The 25,913-nt window shown below is 32.7% G+C and overlaps 1 protein-coding gene across 1 annotated transcript in view; it reads right to left on the bottom strand.

Annotated features, from left to right (window-relative positions):
• Positions 1–6,392: 6,392 nt before the first annotated feature.
• Positions 6,393–25,913, bottom strand: part of LOC140444027 (fatty acid synthase-like) — a 74,556-nt gene continuing 55,035 nt past the window's right edge. Inside the window, exons 15-23 of the mRNA XM_072535609.1 lie at positions 25,319–25,517; positions 24,709–24,993; positions 22,092–22,520; positions 21,045–21,233; positions 18,519–18,658; positions 17,458–17,644; positions 13,252–13,892; positions 9,315–9,554; positions 6,393–6,554 (exon numbers count right to left, since the gene is read on the bottom strand). Of these exons, the coding sequence (XP_072391710.1) occupies positions 6,441–6,554; positions 9,315–9,554; positions 13,252–13,892; positions 17,458–17,644; positions 18,519–18,658; positions 21,045–21,233; positions 22,092–22,520; positions 24,709–24,993; positions 25,319–25,517 (2,424 nt within the window). The 3' untranslated portion in view covers positions 6,393–6,440. The remainder of the gene's footprint in view (positions 6,555–9,314; positions 9,555–13,251; positions 13,893–17,457; positions 17,645–18,518; positions 18,659–21,044; positions 21,234–22,091; positions 22,521–24,708; positions 24,994–25,318; positions 25,518–25,913) is intronic.

Raw genomic sequence — 25,913 nt, 5'->3', positions numbered from 1 at the left:
GGCGCACCAACTACTACATCTGTAAATGTTAAATCAGATACAGCGCTTAATTTTTTTAATACCTACAGTTTTTTATAGATAGGTATACTACGGCTTGGTCACTTAAAGCTCCTCATCTAGCCCCATTTTCTCAATGAGCTTCCTCAGCCTTGAGAGGGGTCCTTTCATATAGACTAATGCTTTTGGTTTTTTCTCTCCGAGTTCTAGATAAGGAAGCTTTGTAAGGCTCTCACACTGACATAAGACGTGTAGAACGGTTTCCTCTTCTTCTAGACAAAACCAACAAATATCTACTTCTGTCAAGTCCATGCGACTCAAATGCTTATTGAGCTTACAGTGTCCAATCAGCAGCCCTACAAGCACTTAGTAATTCTGTTGTGAATTTGGTTGAATTTCCCTTAATAAATTCTTTAGTTTTGGTTCACTATTTCAAAGAATTTTCTTGCACCGATTTATCAATGGCTACTGTTTTTTGGTAGACCCATTTCCCAGTATTTTCCATTCTTCAATAAACGTGTGCTGAAGAAAATGTGAAGAAAATGGCTTATCTGCTAAAGATATTATAAATCTTTGCAACATGCGAGAAGAGGTTTTAAACAAGGACTACAAGTTGCACAAAAACAAACTTCATTTAGGGATTATTTTAAATTATGTGAACTATGTAATTAGGCATGTTTCCTTGTTGAAATATTTTAATTTAATAATTGAAGGGTCTCGGGAGAAAACCATGAATATCACAAAATATTTTATTGAAAAAAATACATTTTGCAGTTAAATACCATGTAAAAACTAAAATATGTGCCTGATATATTATATTCCAAAACATTTATCATAAACATTTACTACTAAAAACTAGTACTTAAAACTAAACCAATGAAACAAACAGTTTTTGTAAAAAATAGGAAAACATCGCAAAACTTTGACAAAAACATTATGTCTTTGAACTTACCTTCGTTAATAGCAATAAAATTGAAGTATGATTGCATGGGTAGTTCAAATTCCGAAGGTGACAATTTATGCGACTATTTAGCTTGAACGGAAGAACGGATGGGGTCCTCAAGTTTGCTACCATTATATGAAACTCGGTGAATTACAGTGCGAACAATTAACACACATCACCTCTTTAATTTTTTGCATAGCAAAAGGAGCTTTTTTGACATATCAAACCTTACCACTGTATAATTTTTGTTTTGTCCACCTGCTCCGTCACAGAAAATGTGTAGATGTTGAACAATTGGAGACAAATAATACATAATAAAATCGAAAAGAAACAGACACACTTTATCTGATCCCTTTTTAGCAATAAACTCTCGATATGTATATAAATAAGAATCAGCGTTTGATAACACATGGATGTTAAAAGAGTAAATCGAGAGCTGTCGGCGGTAATATATATACATCATTGGTGGAGATATTCAGCAAGGAAACATTTTTTTTGGACGTCCATAGCTATAGCTTCATAATTCTTTTCTATTCGTGCCTTTCTTTTGCTTTCCTTTTTCCTGTCATAAAACGCTGGAGCCCTACGAAGATGGAGCTTTCTGATTGCTTTTAATTTGGTTATTTTAGTCGTCCACTTTTCTGGTCTGTTTCAGCTGCTTTAATGAATTAAAATGATTTAAAATTCTTTGTCTATTCATTTCATTTACTGTGTGACAACACTTCAAGCGTTTGCATTTGCAGAATTCACCAAACTTATGTGACTGAAGCTTCTTTTTTTTTCATGAATTCGTATAACCTTTTTTCACTCTCATTTTGGTGGATATGATTCCACTATTTGCTATAATTGTTCTAAATAAATTAACTAACCAAACAGAACTGCACAAGCACGTGGTTATAACTATGTATTTACTACACTGACACGACCGTTTGCAAGACAAGGATGCCAATTACATTTTGTGGCGCTGCTGAGTGGACATTCAGTGTTTTAGCCGTTTACGCGCGGACATGCACGGTTTTCTACCGATATAGGGTATCTGAAAACTGTAATAACTCGTGAAGCGCACTGTTTTCTTCCTTATTTGAACTGTCCAAACATAAATATTAACAAAACTTACTAGATGGCGTACTTAACTCAATTTTAGTTAATTTGTGACATTCATGGTTTTCTCCCGAGACCCTTTAATTATGAAATTTTTTGTATAATCCAGTAACTCGTACACTCCAATAATCCGTGAAGGCGATTTTTAATTGGTGCAGTATTAGTGAGATTCTACTGTATATACTTTACAAGAAATGATAATAAACCAACCATATTACCTGTATGAAATTTATTTACATTTTAAGGTATTCACTAAATGGCATCGAAGATAAAGCATTTCCATTTAAAATAATAAGCAGATAAATGTTTTGAACCTTGAATTATTTAATTTATAAAAGTAATACATACTCTATATGTACCTATATATGTACACATTTAAATTGAAACTCAACATATCAACGCAAAAGATGTCTTGTGGTCCCTTCTACCACAGACCTCTTGAATTATTTCCACATAAATATTTTGATCTTAAATATCTTTTACTATTAAAATAACGAAATAAGTATTTTAAACAAATTAACTTTGCTTTTGTTTCTTTAAAAATGTATATAATTTTGTAGATTCATTGCCTACATGGTATTTAAGTTAACTAAATTTATCTATTATAGCTCTTGGTCTAAGAATAGATGTAAATTATTAAAATATAGCACCTATTGTGAGATTTTTAATTGATATAAGTACAAACTGGATAGAGATGGGTTTACACCATAAATAGCATTGTAATTATTAAACAGGACTCAACTTTTTGTATATAGTATAAAATATTATATTGATAAATGAGCTAAGCAGTACATTTAATGAATATTTACTTCATTTTTTTGCTAATATACGTTCGTATTAACTTTTACTTTCTGAATCATCTCCATTTTTATCGTTGTGCTCTGACATTATACATCTCATGATACATACATGTTCTCTCGATACACATTATTTTCATTTAATTACAAAAAAATATGGGGCAATTCAAATTATTTAAAATTTTGAGATTTTCAGAACGATTTCCGAAGTGGAAATTGTAACGTCAATAACCTTGAATTGTGGCTTATTCCCATTTATATAGTTTTTATCGAAGTTATAGCTTAGACAAACATGTTACCCATGAGATCTAGCACCAACCATTTAACCAACAACTGATTTTAATAAAAACTGAAAAAAGGCTTTTCCCGAAAACAATGCGTATTATCTCGTAAGTATATGAATCTGGATCTCACAATATGTGTTAAAGTTTGTTCTGATATATAGAAATAATTATTAATCAAAATAAGGTTAAATTTTGATACACAAAATTATAGTTATTAAGTTTGTAATATATGTTTATGAGAGAAACTTTTGGAACAATTTTATAACGATTATTTACTTTGACTGATTAATTATCTAGTTCATAGTCCCTTAGTCGTTGTACCAAAGAAGCAATCACTGTCAAAAACAAAACTAATCAAAATCCCTTCCCCACTAACTGTTAACAGTGTGTATTATAATTCAAATTCCATTTAAAGAATAAATCTATAATAAACCGATTTACGACTTTTTATTTCATTCTACCTACAGAATTGCTGAGAAAGTATATTCCGGAGTCTCCTGGTACTCTGGTCAATATAGGCATTTAAAATAACAAAAAATTTCCGGAAAGCCAAAAATATTGGTGGAGAGCTGGGATTTATATTACAAATAAAATTTAAAAAATCGATCGTATGTGTGCTACAAAAGTTATTAGAGTTATTAAAGGTCAAAATATGAGGATTTTTGGATTTTTTTCGAAAACGGTAAGTTTAAAAAAAAACATAAACCAAAGTTGTAGATCTTAAAATTCTCTAAAAAAATGGTGCTTATAATTTTTTTTCTAAGAGTTACCATTCCTGAGATATCGCGATTCTAAGAGTCACATTATACATGATATGCACACATTTCCACGCCACCTGTGAGGTAGTGTACTCGGTGCATTTTTTTACCGTGGTTTTCCTTGTAGGCCTACTCTACTAATTGTCATGACAATTTTAGGATAATTTAAGGGAACAATACCCGTCAAGTTCTAGATTATCTTATTATTGTTTGTTGTATATATCATATATATATATATATATATATATATATATATATATATATATATATATATATATATATATATGTAAAAGATTATATCTTTTACACATTTCGCATAGCGCAGAAGATACAGAAAACGATATTATCATATCGTTTTCGTTCACGGCCGCCAAAGCAGGTGGCGCTTTTGTAGCTAACTACTGTTGTAGTGAAGTTTTGGGAGACATTCGTTGGACTTTCCGAGTTTGAATTTGTATCAGCCCAAAGTGTCTGATGAGGCTGGGCTAGGCCGAAATGATCATAACACTTTATTGATACCGATTCAAGCACGGGAAGTTTAACGATATGGCCTCCTAGGCCATATATTTGGCCATTTAATATATATATATATATATATATATATATATATATATATATATATATATATATATATATATATATATATACGAAGTAACAAGAAGTCCAGAGACCTCTCTCTGATAGCAAGTTAGGTGAACCGCAAATTCAAAGCCTCTTACTAGAGGCTTTTAACGACGCTAGAAGTATCCTTTTACTTCGACATGCATCTACGATTCACCTTTGAAAAATAATATATTTTTCGCTCTTTACGTAGAGAAAGACGTTTGAATGAAAGTAAAAGATTACATTTCATTTCAATCGGAACTCCTCCATTGCTCTAGTGTTTCGAGTTATTCGAGTTATCCATAAGTGTTCCTGATGATGAGTTGAATAACTCGAAACACGTGTAGAGCAATGGTGGAGTTCCGATTGAAATGAAATGCAATTTTTTACTTTCTTTGTTTCAGTCAATATAACTATGTCCATGCTCAATTTGGTAATTTCTTGGATGACTTCTTCCACCTTTCCGTTAATGCTCTGTACATTCCAAGTGCCAATGTTCATTGTCCATTTCCGTAGCTGTTGTCGTTGTCTGTTTGATCCATCCGAAGTTCCGAGGCAACTTTTAGGCTTTTTGGTAAATGCGGTTTTTTACAAGTGACAGGGAACCAACCTGACGTCTCAACCCCCAACATGGAGGATCAGGTAATTTTTGTTTAAGGTATTCTTCTTTAAGACTGGTTGTCTTTTAGGACTCAGGAGACCAGTCTTCCCCAACTTGATGTTTTATTTCGCGGCAGGTTTTCTCCTGGGGTATATTTAGGAGTGCGTATCTGGTTTGGACGTTCCGAACGCAGTTTGATAGGTTGTACGACATATACATGCCCCGCTTCCCCCACGCCCAGACGGCCCTCGCCACTCACACACGGACAAATGACTCCAACCTCACGCGGGGTGAGTTGGAGATAGGTATCGGAGTTCGGTCGTTGAGGGTTAGGTATCGACAGGATTTCAAAGAAGAGGACAGCGGGATGCTGCTCCTATTAGTCGCTTTTTATGATCAAGTCAGGAGATACTGTAGGTGAATTCTACTTGAGTAGCCCGCATCCCACACGGGGAATCACCCTTTACTACCTCTTCTAATTATTTTGATTTAACCCTGTTTAATACAGTTCTTATACTCTGAAATTATATCAATAATTTTACATATGTACACCGTCTTTGTACAAGGAATAAAGAGTTTTGGTAGTGAACATGCCAAGTTCAAGAAAGAATAAAAAAGAGAAAAAAATTGTATTAGCAATGGCAAGAAAATAGATCAGGCACAAATCTTCAAACCTATACGGCCACCGAAAAGAAAGCGAAAATGGCAATAACAAAAGCCAAATCAAAAGCGTCTGTAACCATAAACGATCAACTTGATACGAAGGAGGGTCAAGCCAGGATATAAAATAGCCAAACATAGAGTAAAGAAAGCAAGAGAATCCAGGATGAAAATAATAAAACACTAGTTTACGAAAAGGATGTTAAAAAGAGATACAAAAAATAATTTGACAGTTTATTAGGTAAATAATTATTTTAAATTATGACAATGCTGCATCGGTGTTATGTAAAATTAGATTCTGTGGTTATTTAACCAGAGTGTTCTTCTTCTTTCTGGACCTAGCTTTCCAAATATCTTTCCTTGCAGGATGCCTTGTAAGGAAGTATATCTGGATTCATATTGCATAATGTGTCTGAAATATTGTAGCTTTGGAGATTTAATGGTGGTCACTACCTCTCGATTATTCATCATTCTTCTAGGGACCTCCTTATTTGTCGTTTTTGTTTCTATTAACCATATATTGTGTATTCGCCCCATTTTAAGTTACCAGGAATGGTGAGAGAGTTGGGGAAAGTTCAGTCCTAACTCAGACATAAACAATAATAAAATTTATAAGTTGTTTTAATATTTTATTTAAACTAAGGAGAACGAATAAGTCAGTTAAACAAAATCCATATATCTATCATGCACTACATTTTAAATATCAAACCAATCACTAACGATTTTTGACAAAAGTATTAAATTTTCTCCAAAAAGAATGGTAAGGTGATCTCCGTTTAACTTTTCGATTTCGACAGTTTGTTGGCAATACTGAAAAAAAAATAGTTGTTAAAGTGGTTTCTTAATTTTTATTTTATTGTTTCATATTTTTAAATTTTCATAAACATGATACATAAACATATTTTTGAATAAGAGATCCCGTTATTTACAAAAAGGTAAACTATGTAAATAGCTTAATATATTAATGCTGATAATTAGACTTGGGCAAATATGCAAATTGCATATTTTGCATATAATGCATAAAAAATGCAAAAATGTCAAATTTTGCATATTTTAATAAAAGTGAGCATAAAGTGCATATAATTTGAAAATAATAAAAATAAAAATTTATTCAAACTTACAGATAGCATAAAAATGCCAATATTTAATTTTGTTTTATAATCACTTGGTATTCAAATTCTTGGTATAGTAACTAATAAAAGACAGCGGCTTTTTGTCACGTTTTGTCCTGAAATTTGGGAAAGGGTTTGTGTTTGCCAGTTTATGTCTCTAGGTAAAAATTTTTATTTTGACGATCAGTTTCACTTGGTTTCACTTTTGTTGTAAAATTGGAGGCGTAAACAACGTGTATTTCTAATTGTGAATAATTATTGTGCTTTGAAAATGCCGAAAATAAGCAATGTTTCAACTTGGATAAAACCTTACAAAGAGCTATCTATGGATATGGATAAAGTTTATTGTTCATGTTGTGGCAAAACCGTAAATACGTACTTATTATTTTTTATTTTATTTTAAAAATTTACAAGCTAATATATTTTTTTTCTGACAATAGAATAGTTTGCTTTACACTAAATTAATTAAGTGCTTTTAATTTATGCTCACAGTATTTTTTCTTTAAATGTAAACAGAAAAGACTATTGTAAATATTTGGGGGTTCTTCCTTCTTGCACAGTAATTTCTTGACATTTTCAAGATTACTACAACGATTTTTATTTGATTTAATTTAAATATTTTAATTTTTATTCAAAAACGGTTCATTTTTAGTTTATTTCTACAATCTTAGATTTTAAAAATAGGTACAACTATAGAATATTTATATTCTTTTTTAGATTTCATCTGAAAAAAAATTTCAAATAGATCAGCATGACAGAACCGCGAAAAATGTAACTAAAAAAGTAAAAACCACATCCGGTGAAAAATATCAAATATCAACCTTCAGTGTCCAAGTGCTTTCCGAATAAGAAACTTTTAACAAAGACTTGTGTCGTGCATTAGTATCTTCAAATATACCGCTTTTAAAATTATCAAATGAAAACTTTAGTTCTTTTTTAAAAAAATATTGCAAACAAAAAATTCTCAGTGAACCAACTCCAAAGAAATAATGTCAATTTATTATACTCCTCAGTTATCCACAACATAAAATCCGAAACAGGTAATAATTACTTTTACATATGTGTGGACGAGACCACTGACTCATCAGGAAGATACATTGTGCACTTATTGATTCGTGTACTTAGCGATGTAACCTTTCCAAAATCGTATTTAATTTCCTGTAAGCAAGTGAAAAAAACCAACGCTTTAACAATATCACGGTTTCTACAAGAAGCATTAGCAAACTTTTTTCTTCCTTCTGCTGTGTCTAATGATAAATTATTGCTTATTTTATCTGATGCCGCACCATATATGGTAAAAGCAGGAAAAAATTTAAAAATATTTTATCCAAACTTAATACATGTCACTTGTTTAGCGCATGGAATAAACAGAGTTGCGGAGGAAGTAAGAAAAAAATTTCCAATAGTTAACAGTTTCATAGCGAGCGTCAAAAATGTATTTCGGAACTCATCTGTAAGAATACAATGTTACAGAGATATGCTTCCTGCTGTTCTACTGCCAACGCAACCCATTTTAACACGTTGGGGAACATGTTTGGAAGCAGCTAATTTCTATGCTGATCATTTTGTTGATTCTTTTTTGGAAGCTAAGCAAGTCTTCCAAAATAACATCCTCCAACAGCAACTGTCATTCACAAAATAAAATTATAGTTTTGTCCAGAACACTGTAACTCAATTAGAATCCTCCAAATTATCATTGTTAGAGAGTACAGTTTTAATAAAAGAATTTGAGTCATTCTGTCAAAACGTTAAAGGTACTATTGGAAAGGAAATTTTTCAAAAATTTAAAGTAACCATGGAAAAAAATAGTGGTTACCAGGTTCTTTCTGAAATGGTTCAAGTACGAGCTGGGACATTTTCCAAACCACTTAATTTAGAACCATCTATTATAGTAAATTTGAAAAATGCCCCAGTTACATCAGTTGATGTCAAAAGAATTTACAAATATATGTATTCAGATAGAAGCCATAATTCAAAATAATACTTATATGTTAAAATAATTGTATATGTTATGTATTTATAATATTGTACGTATTTTTGTAAATAAAAATATATTATAAATATTTTTTATTACATGCATATTTTCTAGATAAATGTGCATATTTTGCATAAAATATTGCATATTTTTGCATAAAATACTGCATACTTATGCGCATATTTCATACTTTTTTATTTGCATATTTGCCTAAGTCTACTGATAATTAAGCTAATGTCCAACACATATATAGCAATTAATGGCTATCAAAAAATTAAAATTGACAGGTTTTTTTTTAAATTGTCTGTTTCTGAAATAATAAATTTATTCCATAATTTTGCATAACTACTCACGGTAATAAAAAACTAAAACCTACATGTGTTGGTATATGTACATTTATTTTATTTGTATATTACTAGGAAAAATTATTTGACATCAATAGTGGCAAACACGACACAAAAGCTTTAAATGTTACTTCCTTACCTTCTGTAGTTGATAGTCATCTGATTCATCTTGGAGATTAATAATTCTTCTAACAAGCTTCACCTGCCCTTTAAATTTTTTATCAGGATAATAAACAAATGATGCATGACACCTGCTTAAGTAATGTCTTCCGGAATATTCAATATCTTCCAGTCCTATTCCAGTCTCATCCGATATTAACTTAAAGATCAGAGGCAGGTATTCCTCCGATTTATGGAACTTTTCCATAATTTCTTTTACCTAAAAAATAACACTCCAATCAACTCTGAACGAAATTGATGGTGACAACAACTTAACCTACAAAACGCAGAAACATTCAAAATTACAAGCTTATTTAAGATTAATTTTTATATTATGTACCATTTACACGCACAGAAGCTAAGACCATGAAATTAATCAGTTTGCTTATTTACAGAATACATTAGATAAAGTCAGCAATATGATAATCCGAATTATCAGGTCAAAAAAATCGAATAAGCAAGTAAAAAATCTAAACTACCACTGCAATAGACGAGATTAAATTCCATGCATCTCGAAACTCACCAACTACTTAACAGAATCAAAAGAATTAAACCATACGAGTTGGTGCATTGAAGTGATATAAAACGGAACATAGTGCGGTAGTGTACAGGTAAATCTTAGTGAAAAAAGGCGATCTTCTTCTTTCAGTGCCGTCTCCACTAATGAAGGTTGACTATAGCCATTGCAAATTCCTCTCTATCTTCTGCTTTTCTTAATAACGTCTGTGTGATTAACTTGGTTAAGTCGCGAATGTTTTTTAGCCAGGGTATTTGTCGTCTACGAGGACCCCTTTTCCTTCGATTTTACCCTTCATAATCAGCTGCAACAACTCGTACTTATCATTTCTAAGTATGTGTCCCAAATATGCTGTCTTTCGCCTTTTAATGGTGGTCAAAGTTCTCTGTCTCTTCCCAATCTGGGCAACACCATTTCATTCGTAATATGATCGGTCCATGGTATCTTCAAAATTCTCATAAAAAGCCACCTCATTCTAAAAAGCCACATCTCAAAAGCTTCCAGTTTTTTCATTAAGTCAACATTAACAGTCCAGGCTTTGACACCATAAAGAAGAATAGAGTGGATATAACATTTTATATATATATATTTAGGGATTCTACAGTATTCACTGCCTTCCCTCGCTCAACCGTTTCCATCTCTCTCTGTTGTTCCATTCTCCATCGTTTAGTCCTCTCTTACTCATGGCGTCGTCTACTTCGTTCCTCCAGGATTTTCGGGGTCGTCCTCTTTTGCTCCTTCCTATGGGGCTCCATTCGGTTATTCTTTTTATCCATCTGCTGTCGCTAGCTCTTCTTACATGTCCATACCACTTTAGTCTTTTTTGTTCTATATATGTTAGTATGTCTGTTTCTATTGATGTTCTTTGCTTTATTTCGTCATTACTTCTCCTATCCATTCTTGTTACTCTGCAGCATCTTCGCAGGCATTCCATCTCTGTTGCTATTATCTTACTGCTGTTTTTCTTGTTTATGATCCAATTTTCGGCCCCATATGTCATAATACTTCGCACTAATGTTTTATAAATCTGCGTTTTTGTCTTCATATTTAGGTGTCTATCCCACCATATTGAGTTAAGTTGTCGGATTGCTGTTCTTGTTTGTCCTAATCTTTGTGTAATTTCTTCCTCTGTTGTTGCCTTTTTCGTGATTATGAACCCTAGGTATTTGAATATAACATTTTACTATCCGATATCGGATTTGCAGATTGAATCTTTGGTTACTCAAAAGTTTCCTCATCTTTTGACTCAGATCTTCCGTAATCCAGACTCCTAAGTATCACATTTTATCCACTTTTTTTCTCCCCAGTATTACAAATTGTGTTTAGTAACGTCTGCAGATCTGTTTAACTTTCAGCGATTATGACTGTATCGTCAGCATAACGGATGTTATTGTGATCCCTTCTGTACTGTTTTCAAGTGCTTGCGTAAATAACTCTTCGGAATATATATTAAATAGTAATGGTGAAAGTACACAGCCCTGTCTCACTCCTCTACTTATCTGTTGCGCATCCGTGCTATTTCCATATAATGTTACCACAGCCTGTTGGTTCCAATAGAGATTTCTCACTATGTTCATGTCATTTTTGTCGAGTCGTTTTCTCTTTAGACATTCCATGAGAATGTTATGTTTAACTTTGTCAAAAGCTTCCTCATGGTCTATAAACGCAACGAAAAGATCTTTTTGTTGGTCTCGACATTTTTGGGCAAGAGTTATGAAACTATATAGAGCTTCCACTGTTCCGAAGCCGTAACGAAAGCCAAACTGTCTATTACTCATATCCGCTTCGCACTTTCTGAATATTCTTGCATGTATAATCTTTAAAAATGTTTTTAATAAGTGTGACATTAAGCTGATTAATCTGCAGTCATTACAGTGTTTGGGGTTCTTGGTTTTTGTTAGCGGAACAAAGGTCGATAGCAGCCATTCTGTAGGTATCTCACCAGATTTTTATATGTTGTTAAAAACTATAGTTATTGCACTTAAATTGTCCAGTATTTCTTCGAGTCGTCCAAGGTTTTTGGCTTTTTGTTTTCTTTTGTAGAGTTTATTTCTGTGTTTTTATAACAGAATCGCTCCACATAATGTTCACATTCTCAGTGTTTGTCATTTCTGATGTTAATTTCCTCATTTCGTAATTGATACGAGTTGAAGCCTCAGCACGGATTTCATTTCTCTTAAGTAATTGAGCATTCACCTTAGAACTTATTGATTTTATTATCTTTTTTATCCTTTTTTATTTTTGAGACAAGGAGGTTGTGGTCTGAGGGGACATCTGCTCCAGGAAAAGTCTTAACGCTTACAATGGAATTTATAAATATTAAATTGGTTAGAATAGAGTCGATCTGATTTCTAATGGAATTTTGTTCATTTTTCTGTGGTGACCTCCAGATATACAGTCTACGGGGTGGTAATCAAAACCATGTGTTCATAATCGCCAGGTTTTCTTCTGGACAAAATTGAGCCAATCTGTTGGCTCTAGCATTCCTTATTCCTAAAAAAGTCGATGCCTAATAAAAACTATAGAAATACTTCTGAGTAAAACTTTCGCTTGGCCAAAATTAGGTATGTTGAGGTTAGAAATAAGTTATTTATTGTTCTAGCAGTGAACAAATTATAATATTACTCCGAAAAGACCCAAATAATAAAAAAAGAGAAAATAAATTATTGACAATAAAATTTTTAACTTAAACTGTATGTCTATAGAAATTGCTATTAACTTATGGTTGTCAGCAAAACAGAGTCACAACCAATGAACATCAGAGTATATAGAATAGAGTTAGAAAGAATCCACAATATCACATATTTAGGCGCCAATGTTATAATATCCCAGCGATAGCTGGGATATAAACATTGAAAAAGTCAGAGTCGCCTTCTATAAACTTAAGAAAATTCTGAATAATAGAGATATTACATTAAACCTTAAAATGAGATTAATACGCTTCTACATATTCTTCACATTCCTGTATCGCATGGAGAGCTGAGCTTTTACAGCAATACTAATCAAAAAACTTGAGGCCTTTGAGATGCGGATTTGAAGACGAATATTACAGATAAGTTGAGTTGATCGAATAAGAAATGAAATAGTTTTACATCGAATGAAAAAGAGCACAGAAATAACAAAATTAATAAAAATTCAAAAGTTACAATATTTCGGTCATGTAATGAGACATGCAGAGAGGTATAACCTTCTACACCTTACAATACAGGGAAAGTTCGCCGGAAGAAAAGGCCCAAACCTAACTAGAACATCCTGGCTCCGAAATCTTCCAGAGTGGTATCGATAATCGGAGAGGATACTAAAAGAAGAAGAGAAGATGCTAAGGTAATCGTTTGAAATTGCTTACCTTATTTTAATAATGACTTTTGTAATGGTTCGGGTATAACAACATAATACTTACCGTATCAAGGTTAACATTTTTAAAAAGAGAAGGAAATAGTCTACAGATTTTCTGTTCCATATCGCCACAATTTGAAAATATTTTTCTGGAATAGTCAGGTGCGCCATCTATAGCTAGAAGTTGCACGGTTTCTCCCTCTCTTTCGAGCTGAATACCTATCTCCAAACCCAAACTTACTCCATAGGAATACCCGCATAAATAGTATGGTCCTTTTTGTTGAATTTCTTTTATGTAGTTTAAAAAGTATTGGGCGTTTTCCTTAATTGTACTAAAATTGCTTTCTCTTGTACATTCTACACCAAAAATTGTCGTATTTAAAAGGTTTGCTAATGGTTTAAGATAGTGTATGTATCCTTCAATGGGGTGTATTATAAATATTGTTTTGCTACTACCATTAACTTCTTTGATTTGTGTTATAGGTTTTTTCGATAATAGTGGAGGTGGAAAGTCTTTTGACTTTACATACGTCTTTGACTTATCTCTATCTGTATGTAGGTTTATTAAATCATTAAATGTTAAGCCTCTTATTTCTTCTGTTCCCATATCTAGCTCAAAATAACGATATAAAGTATGCTTAACTTCTGCTAACATTAAAGAATCAAGTCCTAGACGGGAAAGACTTAAATCTTTATTTACTGAATCTAAAAGAAAAAAAAATATGGATATGAGACTGACATATTTTCTTTTGTTTATTGTTATTTAAATCTAATCAATTTGTAAGAAGAACACAGTATATGAATAGTTAATAAACGAAATAATTGAAAATAGATAGAAGAAATGATTTCGCTCAATTATACACTACCGAGCATAAAATTAGGGTCATCCCGTAATTTGAATTTATTTTAGAAATTATTATTCTGTTTTAACTAGTTGTGGCGGCGTTAGAAGATGGCCACGGTCAGCGCGAAACTGCGAGAAACGTTGGTGTAAGTCTCTCGAGTGTGCAACGAGTATGGCAACGGTACGAAGAGACCGGTCTGCTTACTCGAAGACCTGGTTCAGGATTACAACAGCTAGAGATGACCGCTTTGTCGTTTCTAGTGCTTTGAGAAACCGAACAGTCACGGCACTTTCTCTTCGAAATCATCTGCAAGAAGTGAGAAATGTAAACATAAGTGAATGGACAGTTAGGAGATGACTTCATGCTGTTGGTTTATCTTCTCGAACTAGAGTAACTGGACCGCCGCTTTCCCGGGAACACCGAATTGCCAGATTGAATTTTGCACGAGAACACTTGGCTTGGACAATGCAGGATTGGAGTCGTGTATTGTTTTCCGATGAATCGAGATTCTGTCTTACGGGCTCAGACAAACGTGTAAGAGTGTGGTGACGTCCATTCGAGAGATATGCTCAAGCATGTGTTGCCGAGCGTCTTTCATTTGGTGGAGGGTCAGCTATGGCATGGGGAGGCATATCGTTTGATGCTTGCACGGAGTTAGTCTTTATCGAGAATGGGACATTGACAGCGCATAGGTACCTGACACAGATTCTGGAAGACCATGTTTTACCGTTTATGGTTATTCTTGAAGACGACGTAACATTTATGCATGATAATGCACGGCCCCACACTGCTAGGATAGTTACTGAGTATCTTGACGAGGTTCAAATCACACGATTTGTTTGGCCTGCTCTTAGTTCAGATATCAATCCCATAGAACATGTTTGGGATGAGATGAAGAGACGTTTACGGAGTCATGTGCCGGCCCCCAGAAATTCGAGAGAGCTTGGATATGAAGAATGGAATAATCTTCCACAGAATGTGATCCAAAATCTGATCCAAAGCATGCCTCGTCGTTTGCAAGCTGTTATCACTGCCAGAGGAGGAAATACTCGATACTGAAGTTCTTAAAATTGTTTTTTTTTCAACAAAAAGCACATCAAATTAAAATTGTCCCTTTTCAATATTTATTATATCAAAGGAAAATTCTTCATTTCCATTATTTTTAATAAACTTTAAACGACAAAAACGTTGTTTTGTTTAAGCAATCCGTTAGTAAATATGTTACAACCGAAAATAGTTAAAACAGAATAATAATTTCTAAATTATATTCAAATTACGGGGTGACCCTAATTTTATGCTCGGTAGTGTATAAAGTGTTTGATGAGAAGTTCGAATGAACACTATGTGTAGTGTCTATAACATTACACATAGAAAAATGAAAATAGAAGAAAAACACTAACTAGAATGAAAAATCAACGCAAAATATCATATACTGACAGAGTATATGGGAAAATGTTAATGCAAAAATAAAAAATATATTGTTGCAAACTTGCAACTAATCAATCAAATGTTTAGACTATAATTAAGACATATTATCTTTCCTGATGTACATCATCAGACATTTAATTTTCCCATAATAAATATTATCTTTACCGACACACTCCAGATGTCATAGCAATAAAAATAACGAAGATGACGCAAAACATAAGAATGAAAATTGCAGGATATAAGATCTACAGAGAAATGATAAACGCAGGAGGCACTACTTGAGACCATACGTTCCAATATACAACAAAGATTGAAATGCTGTCCTTGACACAGAAGAGCCAACGATAATAATAGATAATCTAATCGCAAGACCTTAAAACTGGCACGAGAGAAGAACAAATAAGAATGAAAAAATACTATGTGACGGCCTAGAAGGCAAAAACAACAGAGTAGTAATAGGACTGAAAGAACCAACTTTCTTCTCAGAAGGAGATGTACATCTACCAACACATCTAGACATAACAATTCTGCACAATCTAGAAATACTGTACAATATAATCAGTATATCCCAATCGTATTAACTATCGAAGGGTGGCAGCAAAATCCACTCCGCACATACCAATAAAGAAACTGGCAAATATTTAAAAGAAAAGTCAGTCAAAATATTTGAGCAATTCCAACAATCATCACTGCTAATAAACTGGAAGGAAAATTCGCAGTATTGGATATACGTATACTAAATGCAATTAAAAGAAGCACAGTAACGGAAGAAAAACGAGTACAAAAAGAAGATTTTAGAAGATCTTTTAAGAAAAACTTATTCCACAATTACATCAGAACCAGATAAGGTCACTAACAGGACACTAAGAAATCTGCACAGGAACGCGATCGTACACACCATCCAAATCATAAATGCGTTACTCAGACTAAGAAGATTTCCTAAGAAATGGAAAAAAGAACCAGTGATAATGCTTCGGACAGTATGAAAAAATATAACATTCTCTTAAAACTATAGACCAATTAGCTTACTATAATCAATAAGCAAGGTTGCAGAGAGAATAATGCTAGCTAGCTTAAAAAATAGTCTGATACAATAGGTACGATACCAGAAGTACAATTTGGTTTCAGAACTAAACACTGTGGTGAGCTGCAAAAGCTAAGACCAACTACATCACAAAGAAATTCAAACAGAAGAAATACTGTAAGCTAAGTTAGATACAGCAAGGAAAACGTCCTGTTTGAAGTTAAAATTATAGTGGATGCAGTGCCGTAGAGGTGAGTACTGCCCTTTCTATATACTAAATATACTGCAGAAACCAAACACACACAAACCATCAATCACTTCGCGAATTATGCTGTCTATATGCTAATGACACTCAAAGAAAAATCGTAGTAAACACAGAGAAATCACGGGCAGTCATGTTCCAAAAAGAGTCAAAAGTTCAGACCAGTAAGTGAGGATGTTAAACGTATAGATATATAGTCCCATCAGGCAAAATACTTAGGTATGCTAAGGTAAACAGCGATATCCCTAAGAGCAAAAAAGAAGTTCGTTGGGACCTCTTGTGGAAAAAAATAGCACGTAAAGCCTAAAAACTAAGTTAACAATGGCAAACATCATCATACCAGTCCTAACAAATGGATCAGTAGCATGAATATAAGTCTGCAAAATGATTACGTATCCGCAAGGTTCTTGCATAGAGAAACCAAAGAGGTAAGGATTCTACTGGACTGGAACTGGACTAATGTGAACTAGTTAGAATAGGTTATCTAATAAAATAGGATAGGTAAGTTAGGAAAAATAATTCAAAAACACATACACAAGACGTAGGAGGGACTATATACCTAAGAATACACATCTGACATTCTAGGTTATATACTACTACTTTACCCCATTTAATCAACTTTTTTTGAGTTTTAGGTTATCCAAACTAAACAAATACTACTAAGTAAGGTAAAAAGTATAAATGTAATCCAAGCTTTTTTATAGTTCTTACCAAGATCTGTAATGCCAAGAATATCTGCAATTGAGCCTGATAATGTTTTTTGAGTCGTTTTGCCTCCTTCTAATTTGCTTTCCTCGGCTAAAATTACACTAGATCCAACCACAACATTTTGGATCATAAATCTCTCTAACGTATCCAAACAGGAATTAATTTGCTGTGGAACCAAGTTAAGCAGATTCTAAAACATAAAATGTATAAAATCATGTTTTCAACTTTCAGTGAACGTGATTTATTTGAGATTCTCTAATTGACATTTTAATAGGTAATTTATTTTAAATCTGTTACACAGGGTGTTTGAAAATTTATATATGAATTTTGGTTAATGATAATTTTTTATTATAGCTATATTTTGTGTATCTCAAACACTGTATATCGTTTGTTGTGTTACATTCTTTACAACAGATAACTTGTTGGGCTTAAAGTCAATGAAGAGAAAACCAAATGTTGAGCATTAATATAACGAGCCGAAGTGACAGAATTTGAGATAACATACATCACAGTCAATACCTACAATTTTGAAAGAATTGCATGTTTCCAGTCTCGGGGTCTAATACTATCGTGTCCATGGAATGCATTTTACATGAAAAAAAATTGTTGTCTAAGCGATGTTACAGAGCGCTGGCGAACTCTAGAGGATTATGGTTTTGGAATTGTGTCTAAATGCGAACTGCTAAGTGCTTAAGAGCATTTAGTTCCTACTCATTGGAATACAATAACTACGTAGACACCGGAAAAAAGAGATAATCCATATGAAGATTCAGATGTAAGTGTTCAATCAGAGTTTTATAGGCGAAAAAAAAGATGACCCAGAAGAGCAGTCAGAAATAAATAACTTGTCTATTAGTGAATGGAAGATGTAAAACAGGCCAACTAGATACCATTCAATTGGTGTAGGAAAGATGGCACCTAGAGAAGGAAACTTTTTCTCTGGCTTTTAACGGCAAATATCTATTTCGGTTATAGATGTTAAAAATAATTTAAGAAAACGCATAAAAGGGAAATAAAAATTCTAGAGTATTATAGTAATCGTTATAACTAATATAATACATTACTTTTTGTTCCACGTCGGTTGTTGCCAAAAAACCCACTTCCATTGGTCCCCATTGGATAGCTAAACCTGGAAGAGATTCACTTCTTCTCTTTTCGCACATTCTCTCTAGCGCCGAATTGGCCATGGCGTAATTAGTTTGACCTAAAATAAAAATATGAAATTAAAGATACATGACAAATGAAAGCACTGTAATGGGAGTAACAGCATTAGTATAAGTCTGTCCCAAAAGTAATCTTAAAATTTATAATGTTGTTCTTGACACAGTTTGGAAAAACCCAAACAGGTCGATTTTTATAGTTAATTTAAATTTTTTTGTGTTGCAAACCTAATCTTTTTTGTTATATTTACAAAGTTTAGGTTTTATTTGTCAAAGTTAAGGTTAAGTAATCTAATGCAAGGTAAGGTACTTATTTAGATTTCTGCAAAACTTTTAATATCGTCACCATCACCAGCTTTTAATATCGTTGCCGTTAATGTGCTGGAAGATTTCAATTCAGATAATAGCATTTGTGATTGGAATTATTTACCACATCTTGGATATTCCAGCTCGTCAGATGAAGGAACGTTCATCCCTAAGCAGACCAAAAATACAAATCTGGGCCAAGAAGAAAACAATGAAAGCAATTCATGTAACACTGAAGTTGTTGAGGTAAGAACTGATAATGAGGAAAAAGATATTAAAAAAGGGGATTCAGACGTCAGAAAACTGAATACAAAAAATTGAGAAATTAAGGAAATCATATTTAACCGAAAATTGAAAAATAATTTCTGAAAGACTAATGGGTACTTTAAAATCATTTAAAAGAAAATAATAAAGAAGTTTGCTTCGAAAACTATTGGAATTTAGGAAGTGGAAATAAGAAGGCCAGTTACGTTGGTTCTTTCATAGAAATAAATAAGAAAAATACTAAAAAAATAGTAATAATCCAAAAAAAGACAGGTCATGCTGTTGATCGTACCATTTAATTATTGATAAAAAAAAGTAAAAGTATGCAGAGATTGTTTCCAAAAAATATTGTGCGAAACAAAAGGTTTTGTCCAATTAGTAATAGAAAAAAAAGAACAATTCTGCAAGTGGTATAACACAAAAATACCATCGAGGTATGTCCTCGCCTTTAAGTAAATGTAGCTTAAAATATTTGCAGGATTTCAACTCTCATATTTTGTCATTCCCCACTTACGAGAGCCACTATTCGACCAATAAACCAATAAAAAAATTTTACCGTCCAATTTGACTATTTCAAAAATGTTGTGTTTGTATAAGGAAGGACGATCTTCCGTTTGCCTAACTATTTACACTACAATCTTTCGTGATTTAAGTTTAGCTTTTAAAAAACCAAAGCAGGACAAATGTGACAATTTTAATGTATAACATATTATGTATACATATTATGTATAACATATTATGTATACATATTAAATTGTCCCTAAGAGAAACTTTGTGCATTTGACTTGTAACAGTGCCTGCCTACCCCTTACCTCACAACCGCAGTTTCTTTCTACAAGCGGCAGCTGTGGAACATTAATCTCACGGTGCATGACATGGTACCAGACAAAGCAATTTGCTACTTGTGGGATGAAACCATATCTGGTAGGACAGGCAATGAAATCACCTCATGGCTTTATCATTTTTTACAATACGTGTGGTGGACAGAATAAAAATAATGTCGTTGCATTAATGTTTTTTCATTTTTTTAATCAAGAAGCAAACCAGAAGATCAACCACAAATTTTTGGTTAGTGGTCATACGCATATGGACTGTGATACTGACCACTCTGTTATTGAAAGGGCCAAGAAAAAAACCGATTTAAAATTAAATCATCTTAACGGCTGGGTACAGTTAATTAGAATTGTTAAACAGAAAAATCCCTTTGTGATGATGTTGAAAGAGAAATTAAAGTCATTTGCACACAATTTTTGCATGATATTGACTTTCAAGGAATAACAATTTTCATTTTTTAAGTTTTTGGTGAACTGTCCATTTTGACAACCTAAAATTATTACCTGAAAAGCGAATATTTTCGTCAACGCTCAATAGAACATTCCAATATAACATTTCGCTCATCCTCCTTAACCGTCCTAATCTGGGAAATTATATGATGTTCCCACTTGTATCAAACTTCCTGATTACTATACTAAAAGTGTTTGATTAATCCTTTTTTCTGGATATTTGTCATCAAATAATTCGCACACTTCTTGTTCACAGCGCAATTGATCTCCACAACCAACTATAATCAAAATTTATATTGTCTCTCATTTAAACGCACATTTTTGTAAAATTACCTCGCTGCAGATAATTTCTGCCAAATAAACACACACACTTAAATTGATTGAATAGAATTTTTTACATATTTCCTCCCCCATTTCCTAATGTACTTAAAGAAGGATAGCTAAATCCTACACCGATCAATTTGCCCTAAAAGGACTAATTATTTCACCAATAAAATATGGTGTTTTGTGATTTTTTCAAACTCTATCAGAAACAAAATTATGAATTTAATATAATATAATATATTGCTTTATATACCTATATTTCCTCTGCCCGCGAATACTGTTGAAAACACAACAAAATGATCCAGCTGGGGACAAAACTTTCTTGTAACTGTGTCCATATTCCGGCCAGAAATATATTTTGGTTTAAAAACGGCCTCGAATTTTTCCTGCGTTTGATCTACTATATTGGCATCTTGTAAAATAATGGCCGCATTAAAAACTCCTGAAAATAATATGTACTATCAAATATTAATTCAAAATTTTAAAATTTTATTAATAAAAGAAATTAAATAAATTATTCAATTTATATATTACACAAAGAAACGATATAAGACTGATATTTCAGTAGAAAAAGCAATACCTGGTCCCTTTGGAATTAAAAAACTGCAAAAGCTACGCAGGCAAGCTGGCTTTTTAAAATATAAAATACTATGTTTTGGTTGGGCGGTTATTTACATTGTTTATTTTGTTTGTTGTTTATTTACAAACTATTACAATTTTTATTATTCCATACTTGTCATTTAATTTAATGACATCGAGACTAATCGTTTAAAGAGATCATAGCGGAGTATTCTGAAACAGATGATAAACCGCAGATGTTACCACCAAAAATTAGCTCACACAGTGTGTATGCAAATTTATATATGAATTTTGATTAATACATTCTTTATTGTAAGTGTTTGTTCTATAATTAATAATTTTATCTTTTATATATATCGTCTTCTTTTCTTGAATTCAAAGAAACTATATAAAAAAGAATTTGGTGACACACTTTATGGCAAAACATTTCTTTGTTTAATAATTTTTTTTGTTTTATTTACTTAAAATTTTCGATTTATAATATAATTTTCGGTAAAAGCTATTATCTTCTAATTTTCTCTTTCTTTAATTTTTTTTGCAGTAAGAAGATTGTAACAACCACCCCTATATCTCCCCGACTCTAAGCAACGCGTCCTCGTTCATTTTGTTCACCTCAAACACTGTCCACCTTTTATTGTGTTATAAACTCTAAAAGGTAATTTAATCAAATATACAAATTGAATAGAAATATATGTAAACCTATTTAAAAGAGACAGCCTACCTCCAACTGGACCTAGCTTGTAAGCAGCATTAATAAGATTTTCCGCTCCAACTAGTGTAGTGGTGTCATTTAAATCAACCTGCACAATAACGTCTTTGATTTGCGACCATTTTTTAAAGCAAAGTGCTTGATAACCATTCCAAACATCTCTACGTCCATTTAAAACTATCTTTGTAGCGCCATTTTTAATTAGCCAGCTTGTCAATTCTAAGCCAATACCACCTAAGCCGCCGACTATGATATAAGTCTTATTAGGTTTAAAAGACACCTTTGGATGTACTGATAGCTTCTCTTTTTTCGAAGATGTTTCCCCGCGAAGTTTTATTAGAACTAGTTCTTTGCTTTTTTCTGAATAGTCTATTCCGGTTTCTATTTCTGTAGCGTTGAAGACAATAGATGGTAGAGGTTTTACCACTTTATACGTGATACCTAAAAAAATTAAAAAATTATTTTCAATTTTTACCCTGTTAATACCATGGGTAAACAAAAGTATGAAATATCTTTAATATTGTCTCTGACAGAGGTTCTCAAAGTGGGTGACGCGGCACCCTGGGGTGCCTCAAGCATTTGCCAAGGGTGACGTGGAACGTTTAAGACAAGTCTAGCAACCGGCTGCTGCGCCACTGTCCAATCGAAACATGTTGATTATTAATTTGTACTTGTGTATTCTCGATGGCGACCGAGAAACAAACAACCGAATTCTACCGACGCAACTGCTACCTGCATTCATTCCACAGTTTAAGTCTTGCAGCCGATAAGTGAGTTTTGTAAAAATTACAGTTAGATTTCAAACTGGAAAGTTTATATATAACTACAGAAGAAAAGTGACGACGTAAAGTACTTATATTCATTGGAATTAATATGTATAATATTATGTATTTTTGTCGCTATTTTTGCCATAAAATATGTCTTGCACTATTACAGTTGGAAAATACCTTTCATTGTTGGCAATGTTTTGCTCTCTTTTATTAGTGATATTTTTTTCATTCCAGAATAATGGAAAATTGGCTGAAATCTGGGTCTTTGAAAAGGAGATGAAGTGAAGTCACTGAAGCATCTGAATCAACTGATTCAGTGACAACTAGCAGGGATGGAGAATATGCAAATGTCCACAAGATCCATTCGAGTCCAGCTCATCCAAATTTTTCTTCCTCAATTTGTGGAAAGGAGGTTCCTTACCAAAACGAAAGTCGGGGAAAAATAAGAAGATATGATCCTAGCTATCTCACGTTATATGGCTTTATTTAAGTTGGCAACGAACAGGCACCAGAAGGCCAATGCGTTAATTGTCACAACATTGTTGCTAATGGGTGCTTGGTTCCATCTAAATTAAAAAGACATTTGGAGAGGAATCATCCTGGTTTAGCCGATAAGGCTGAAGAAACCTTCAAACGTCGTGCTTCAACTCTTCAGGCAGGGTCATGCATGATGGAAAGAGTCTGCAAAAATGAAAACGAAAACGCCACTGAAACATTATTTATTGTTGGTTTGCACATTGCAAAAGCTGGAAAACCCCATACCATTGCCGAGGAACTGATTAAATCTTGCTTGAAGGTTGTTGTGCAATGCATGTTAGATCCAGATATGACCAAGAACATTGATAATGTGCAGATGTCAAACAGCACTATAAGCAAGAGAATTCACACTATTTCAGACTTTGTAGAGAGAGAGAGCTTATAAATAGATTAAAAACTTGTGAATTCTTCAGTTTACAGCTTGATGAAAGTACCTACGTTGCTGGACTTGCTCTTCTGCTTGTGTTTGTGAGGTTTCCATTCGGAATAAAAATTGAAGAAAAACTCCTTATGTGTGAAGAGCTTAAAGTTATGCCACTAGTGAAGACATTTTTAAGGCTATCCACGAGTATATAAGAAAACAATGATATAGAGTGGAGTAAATGTGTAGATATTTGCAGTGATGCAGAGGCTGTAATGGTTGGTAAAATTAGAGGGGCGGTGTCTAAAATAAAGGTGGTGGCAAAAAATGCCTCCATCAGTTATTGTTTACAAAATTTCTGTCGATTACAGTAATTTGTTATAACAAAATCTTTAACTTCTTTAAAATTGTTATTGCTCATTTGCAAGGTTTGAAAAAAAGTATTGTAAACTATTTTCCTGACATTGACTCAGACGACTTATATAGCTGGATGATGGACCAGTTTTAGTGCGACCCAAAAAATAAACCTGTCGGAATGACAAATGAAGTTTTTTAAAATCTACTTGAGATCAGCGAAATAGCAGTTTAAAACTTAAATACCGTGAAGGAAGCCAAGAAGAGTGCTAAATGCAGGTATACTCAGGTTGCAGTGAAAAAACTTGTGTGTTTCACATCGACTTATCTTTATGAGTCTTCTTTCTCCGCATATGCTTACATTAAAATCAAATACAGAAGCAAACTTCAGGCATCAAGGGATTTGGGAGTCAAACTTACAAAGATTCCCATAGTTATGAAGGATATTATAATAAAAACATCATCGAAACAGTTTCATTCATCACATTAAGTAAGGATATTTGAATATCAAATGTACTTTATTTTATTAATCTGAAATAAAGTTTATATTGAAATCAAATGAACCTCAGAATTGTATTTTTTTTTTCATTTCTGATATACTTATTACCTTCTTCTAGTAATTTTTTGAGCTTTTGTTTAACGTAAAGATCCTCTTCGAATATAGAATTTATATCTATACAATAAATATTAAAGTTTTGTTGCATCATGTTTGAATCCAACTTTATTTCGTCAAAATTATTTTGGTCGATGAGTTGTACGAACTTGCCCTGCTTTGTTAGGCAGTTTAGAGAATTTTCGATGGATATTCCTCCAACTGAATTAATTACCAAATCAACACCTCTTCCTTTTGTTTGCTCCAAAACTATATCTTGAATTGTTTCACTGGAAGTAGCTGAAAAAGGTAGAAACGTTTAAATCAGTTGTGTTTTTGTACGGTCTTTTTTTAATTGTGTAAAAAGAACATTTTTATTGCGGATTATGTCTAAACTACATTTAGTCAGTATAAATATACAGGGTGATCAATTTTTGTGACAAAGTCCCTTATATCTATTAATTTAGGAGAAGTCAAAAAAAGTTATTTACAAACTTAGAAGGTAGCCGTAAGCTTTACATTTTAAAAATAATTAGTTAAAATAATATACAGGGTCTTCCATAACACTGTACCGTGTTAAAGATATGTTTTTTAATAAAAAACTAAATATAGATCTTACACTCACCTATTTTACTTGGATCTAGTAAGGGATACAGTTGAGTGAGGCTAGATTTTTCTTCCTCTGAGTTAACACTTATAAAGATAGTAGCTCTAAAGCTAAGAGCTATTGCAATCATTGCAATTTTGATTTCACTGGCACCATCTTGTAGCAATAAAGAATTATTCTTTCCGATTTTACCTTTTTCCAGCAAAACATAATATGCCTAAAAATATTCAAAGTCGTGAATATACATTTAAAAGACTGTTAATATACTTATATTTTCAATAATATCTCTCGAAATGCATCATACCACTGACAATATTTGGAACACCTAGCAAATAAAAAATAAAATGAATCATACGCGTTATCACTAAATTTATCGTATCATTTGGCTGTCGTTATTACATTAATTACTATTTAAATGGGAATAAGCCACAATTAAAGGTTAAAATACGTTTATTGACGTTTCAATTTCCACTTCGGAAATCGTTCTCAAAATACATTTTTGTATTTTGAGAACGATTTCCGAAGTGGAAATTGAAACGTCAATAAACGTATTTTAACCTTTAATTGTGGCTTATTGCCATTTAAATAGTAATTAATTTAAAATGCCACAAGA

The sequence above is a fragment of the Diabrotica undecimpunctata genome, chromosome 6 (assembly GCF_040954645.1).
Source record: "Diabrotica undecimpunctata isolate CICGRU chromosome 6, icDiaUnde3, whole genome shotgun sequence".
Taxonomy (NCBI): Eukaryota; Metazoa; Arthropoda; class Insecta; order Coleoptera; family Chrysomelidae; genus Diabrotica; species Diabrotica undecimpunctata.
Note: the sequence above shows the minus strand (reverse complement) of the source record. Positions and strands in the feature narration are given on the sequence as shown.